The sequence below is a fragment of the Mandrillus leucophaeus genome, unplaced genomic scaffold (assembly GCF_000951045.1).
Source record: "Mandrillus leucophaeus isolate KB7577 unplaced genomic scaffold, Mleu.le_1.0 Scaffold263, whole genome shotgun sequence".
In the NCBI taxonomy this organism is placed as follows: Eukaryota; Metazoa; Chordata; class Mammalia; order Primates; family Cercopithecidae; genus Mandrillus; species Mandrillus leucophaeus.
Window position 1 is genome coordinate 1,720,969 of NW_012102732.1, and position 6,000 is coordinate 1,726,968.

Sequence of the window (6,000 nt, forward strand, 5' to 3'; positions counted from 1 at the left end):
CCCCAGGGGCAAGTGCCAGCTCTTCTCTCTCCACTGGGTGACCTGTGGAACCAGGAGCAATATCATTCCATAACCTATGAGTTCTTAACAGATCCTTACATCCTTTGTAACCTGTGAGTTCTTCAAGGAGAGAAGCTTGGACGTGTGTTCAGGGTGATTGAAACTGAGGGTTGTGAGGACAGTGGCTGTGAGGTGCAGTCAGGGTGTGGGCCTCCTTAGCTCCAGGTGGGCGTGCAGTTCAGGTCCTGGCTTCCCCGCAAACTTACCCCTTGGGGAGCTACGGGGATGCATGCCTCACTGGCCACCACCCCGCTGAGGGGTTCCAGGGCTGCTCTGTGGCCTCACTTGCTTTTCTTCGTCCCCACCAGGTAATATGTCTCATCCTCGGCCTTGGCTAGGGCTCGACCACTTCAACAAAGCCCCAAAGAGGAGTCGCTACACTTACCTTGAAAAGGCCATTAAAATCCATAACTGATTTCCAAGCTGGTGTGTTCAAGGCGAGGACGGTGTGTGGGTGGCCCCTTAACAGCCTAGAACTTTGGTGCACGTGCCCTCTAGCCGAAGTCTTCAGCAAGAGGATTCGCTGCTGGTGTTAATTTTATTTTATTGAGGCTGTTCAGTTTGGCTTCTCTGTATCTATTGACTGCCCTTTTTGAGCAAAATGAAGGTGTTTTTATAAAGCTTGGATGCCAATGAGAGTTATTTTATGGTAACCACAGTGCAAGGCAACTGTCAGCGCAATGGGGGAGAAGAGGTTAGCGGATCATGGGTCCCTGGCTCAAGGTCTCTGGGCTGTCCCTAGTGGGCATGAGTGGCTCGGCTGCCTTCCTGGGGTCCCGTGCACCAGCCCTGCAGCTAGAAAGTCTTGTGTTTAGGCTCGTCCGACCTATTTCCTTCAGTTATACTTTCAATGACCTTTTGTGCATCTGTAAAGGCAAAACAGAGAAACTCACAACCTAATAAATAGCGCTCTTCCCTTCATTGTGTGCATTGTCGGCCCTTCCTCGGGTTCTCCTCCTCCAGCTGCCTGGGGGCTTTTTAATATACTCGTCTCACGTCGTCAGCCACTACTGTCTGCAGCCCCTTTGCAAAGTGGATGCACTGAACACAGTCCGGACAGACATCGTGGGGGTCTTTTTTATTAAATCAAGAACATTGTTAAATTCAATTAAGGTTTACTCTGCTGCCTCGGCAGACTTATGATCTCAACAGTTCATACGAGCAGGTGAAAGAATTATACATAGAATTTCGTTAAAGTGGAACAGACAACAACAAAGCCTTTTAGCAAGAGGCATGCTCACTAGGGGTTAGTACGCTGTTGACTTTGTAAAAAAGTTAAAAAGGAAAAAAAAAGGAAAAATGAAATTGTATATTTAATGAATGAACATGTACAATTTGCCACTGGGAGGAGGTTCCTTTTTGTTGGGTGAGTCTGCAAGTGAATTTCACTGATGTTGATATTCATTATGTGTAGTTTTATTTCAGTCGCAGCCCCGTTTCCTTTTCTTTTGGAGCTAATGCCAGCTGCGTGTCTAGTTTTGAGTGCAGTAAAATAGAATCAGCAAATCACTCTTATTTTTCATCCTTTTCCGGTATTTTTTGGGTTGTTTCTGTGGGAGCAGTGTACACCAACTCTTCCTGTATATTGCCTTTTTGCTGGAAAATGTTGTATGTTGAATAAAATTTTCTATAAAAATTATAATTCAGTGAGTGACGTGGAAGTGGAGGAAGATTTCTACTCTCCCTGGAAACAGGCCTGGGAAACCTTGGCATTTGTAACAAGGTTTCACTGAAATGTACTTTTCCTTCTAATTCCGTTTTGCGGGGGCAGGGTCTCTTGTTTTCATTTCTTTCTTCCTTTTTTTTTTTTTTTTTGCCTCTAACTAGTCACATTTGCTCTTAAGAAATAAAAGGTTTTCCAGGAGGGAGCTGTGTACAAATGAGGTGACTGGAGATGTGACCTGACGTGTCACGAGGCCCCTTGGGGCGGCAGGCGCTGTCGTGGACGTGATCCTCGCACTGTCCCATCGGCCTTGCCTTCCAGCTCTGTGGCACGGTTTCCTGGTCTCTGGGCCAGTGTGTACCTTGGAGTGACTTCCTTTCTCAACTTCCACTGCAGTGTGTGTGCCTTCTGCTCTGAGAGCTGCCTTGTGACCTGTGTGATAGAAAGCAGGGAGTGAGGGCCCCCGGGGACCTGGCCCTTCCCTCCCTCCTTCCTTCCCTAGAAAGAGGAGTTAGAGCAGTGGTGCGAGAGCCGTTCGCTGTGAGTTTGTCTTTGAACGAACATTAAGGTGTCTTGTTTTTGTTCTGGGCTGGGGGTTGGCTGTAGTCTTAGGTAACTCAAAGTTCCTACTCTCCCTTGAGATATTAAATGACTCTTTTTCCAAAAAACGTGTTGTAATGTTTCCGTCGTGTGCCGTGTTCCCTTTTCCACGCACTCCCAGTTACAGTGTCAGGAGTTTGAGTTTGTTAAGCTGGTTTTGGGGAGACAAGTTGAAATTTTAAAGAAAGAAAAATGAACTCCCCTTCCCCGGCCTCACTATAACCCTGGGACTATTGTGTCTTCTCCCTCTATGGGGTGTGGATGCCATCTGTTGACAGCGTTCTGAGTCCTCACAGCGGAGGGCCTGAAAAACCACTGTGTGACAGCAGGGGCCTGTGGTCACAGTGGCCCTTTCCGCGCCCTCGCACACAGGAGCAGCGAGCTGAAGCAGTCTCGTTTCAAAATGAGAAGAGCAGCCAGGCCCAGTGGCTCACGCTGTGAGCAAAGCCCAAGGGTGACACAATGGCGTCCTGCAGAGTCCCCTGCAACATGGGTGCCGTGATAGTGGCGAGAAGCCACGTGTAGACACCATCACTTCCTGATGGAGGCCCTAACCCAGCTTCTCTTTCACAAGACAGCAAGGACATTTGGCTTCATACATAATATTGCTCATTTGTTGTGAGGCAAATGTTTATGGTGCCAGGGATGGAAATTGTGAGTAGTTTTAAAGTCTCAACTCTGAAACCACCTTCACAGTTAAAGCAAATGCGATAAAACCTGTAGCACCTGGGCCGGATGCGGTGGCTCACACCTGTGATCCCAGCACTTCGGGAGGCCGAGGCGAGTGGATCACTTGAGGTCAGGATCAAGTGGATCACTGGCCAGTGTGGTGAAACCGTTTCTACTAAAAACACAAAAATTAGCCGGTCATGGTGGCACATACCTGCAGTCCCAGCTACTCGGGAGGCTGAGGCCAGAGAATCACCTGAACCCAGGAGGCGGAAGTTGCAGTGAGCCGAGATCACACCACTGCACTCCAGCCTGAGCGACAGAGTGAGGGAGACTCCGTCTCAAAGCCTGAAGGTTCCTTGAATTACTAAGGCGGTATGTGTAAGACAGACATCACTCTTGTCATTTGGGCTTATGTTAGGGTCAGGGTTGGTAAACTTTCTGTAAAAGGTCAGAGAGTAGGTTTGTGTGATGGTCTCTGTTGGGACCCTCAGCTTTGCCAACGTGGCATGAACGCAGCCACAGACAACACTTGAGTGGTGAGGCTCTCCCCACAGGGCTTCGTTTTTTAAAAACCCGCTTTGTAGGTGTACCAGCCCTGGATTACAGGGAAATGATCCTGTGTTCATGGCTTGATATAAAGGCCTCTTGGGCCAAGAGAGCTTCAGATTAGATAGCTGAGTCACTGCCTCCTAGTGGTATGTAGATAGGTCCCCTGGGGGAGTAGAGGAGTCAAGTTGACAACCAGACCTTGCCAACCCCATTGGACTACATCCCTAAGGCTTTTGTGTGAGTAGTGGGCAGTGTTTCCGGCCAGCCGTGCTACCACCCTATTCTCACGCAGTTGTGTTCATCAGAACTTTGTCTTAGTGGAGCTGCTGGTCACCTGTGGCTATAAAGCACTTGGAATGTGGCTTAAGTGGCAGAGGGGGTTGAATTTTAATTGTATTCTAATTTGCACATGTGGCTGATGTCTTCCAGGCTGGATAGGCAGTTCTAACAAAACATCCCCCACCTTGGGAGTTACAGGGACTAACTCGAGGGCTTTTGAGTGCTACGTGAAGCACAGGCATTGGAGTGGTCGTTCTTTATGGCCCACTCCCTCAAGGAAGCCTTCGGGACATTGGTTTTCTGGGTGAGAACAGTTAAGGAGAGAGTCCCCTATCCCCGCGTTTTGCTGTTGGGGGAGATGGGTGCCTGTGCATCTTCTGCTGACTTGCTTTCCACAGCCTTTAACTGAGTGAGGCTTGGGAGCTGGAGACCATGAATGATCTGTGAGCAAAACTGTGCAGGTTCCAAAGGGAGGGCCCCCCCATCAGCTCCAAGGGGTCACTGACCCCCTACAGGCCGCCAGCTGTCAATGGCTGGATCTGGGGGTGGTCCTGGGGGTTCACAGCATGGTGCCTGCACAGCGCGTGGACAGCTTGGGAGAGGGAAAAAGTTACGGATTCAGACCACCCATGAAGTCCAATTTGTGTAGTAAGACTGGCACCGCCTGTCCTTCCCCACCAGTAGTCAGTGCCACTCAGCCCTTTGAAACTCATTGCTGCAGAGCTGGTTTTGCAGTGTAGAGGCAGAGAAGGGTGGTTAAGGCCAACCCCTCCCTGGTGGTGAGAGTTAGTCCAGAAGCTGCTCAAGGTTCCCAGCCTGGCCTTGATGGCCCCTCCATGCTCTTTACCCCATAGGGCATGGCTCAAGGCCAGGTCCATCAGGCACATCTTTCTGCCCTGGCTGAGAACTGCAGTAGGGAAGTGGTATGGGTGGCCTTGTGAGGAAGGCCACCAGCCGCCAGCGAGCTCTGCCCACGAGCTGGCATCAGTGCCACACCTGCCCATTGGGCTCCTGTGAGAAGGTGGGGTGGGGGCTGTTCTGATTCTTGCCTCCGGTTAATTAGGAGGGACAGTAGCAAGAAACCCCTTTGTGATAACCATTGTGCACGGTGAGCCAGCCCTGAGGTCAGCAGTGAGGCGTCTGGTGGCCCAAAGTAGGCCAGAACCTTGAGCTGTGGGCCCTTGGGCCTTGGGCCTTGCCCAGTGTGGAGCAGGCATTCAGACCCCCACTGGCCGCCCGCCTCACCTCCCTGTTTTCCAGGTAGCCCTGGCTCAGCCCTCTGTGCATAGGTTGGGGGCTGTCCCCAGTTTCAAATGAGAGTTCAGCAACTTGCCAAGCTCGTCTGCCAGTGGTGGGCTGCCCTCTGACAAGCCCCAAAGCTGGGGAAGAGGCCTGCCCTGGGCATGGAGGACTACATCAACGGTCAGGGAAAGGGATGCAGGAGAAGGAAGCCCTAGCCCTGCCCTAGCCTGGCCCTGCGACAAAGTCTCGGCATAGGAGAACCAAGGCTTCCCTGGGACAAGGCCTCAGACACAGGAACACCGAGAGACTTAGAACGGCGGCTCAGGTCCTGTTGTTTAAGGCAGTGACTGCAGACATCCTGAGGCTTGGGTCTGGGGGTATTCCAGGGGGCTGGGCCAAGGGACAGATGAAGTCCAGCCCCACTTGGCAGCCTCTCAAGACCCCAGTTCCTCTGCACCTACACCTTCAGACAACAGAACCCGAGAAACCTTGATTTCTTTTTTTTTTAATGTGTATTTTTGTGTTGTTTTTTTTGAGATAGGGTCTCAGCCCATCGCCGAGGCTGCAGTGCAATTGTGCAATCGTGGCTCATTGCAACTTTGATCTCTTGGGCTCAAGCGATCTTCCTGCCTTGGCCTCCCAAGTGTCTGGGACCACAGGTGTTACCACCATGCCGGGCTCATTTTTTAATTTTTTGTAGAGACAGGGTCTCCCTAGGTTGCCCAGGCTGGTCTCAAACTCCTGGGCTCAAGTGATCTCGCCTTGACCTCCCAAAATGCTGAGATGACAGGGGTGAGCCACCTCGCCAAGCTGAAAATCCTGGATTCTCGACGCAAATTCTCCTGTTTCTAAGAGTTGGCAAGTGACGTTTTCCTAACGGGACAGTCTGCATCCAGAGCGCCTGGGGACTGATCCGCAGAGTCACAGCAGAAGCT

At 51.0% G+C, this 6,000-nt stretch overlaps 1 protein-coding gene across 3 annotated transcripts in view; it reads left to right on the plus strand.

Moving 5' to 3' along the window:
- USP7 (ubiquitin specific peptidase 7 (herpes virus-associated)) overlaps nt 1-2,391 on the plus strand; it is a 71,139-nt gene extending 68,748 nt beyond the window's left edge. For all 3 annotated transcript variants that reach the window (XM_011984195.1, XM_011984197.1, XM_011984196.1), the window contains one exon: nt 369-2,391. In XM_011984195.1, the coding sequence (XP_011839585.1) occupies nt 369-475 (107 nt within the window). In that variant the 3' untranslated portion in view covers nt 476-2,391. The remainder of the gene's footprint in view (nt 1-368) is intronic.
- The last annotated feature ends 3,609 nt before the right edge of the window (nt 2,392-6,000 follow it).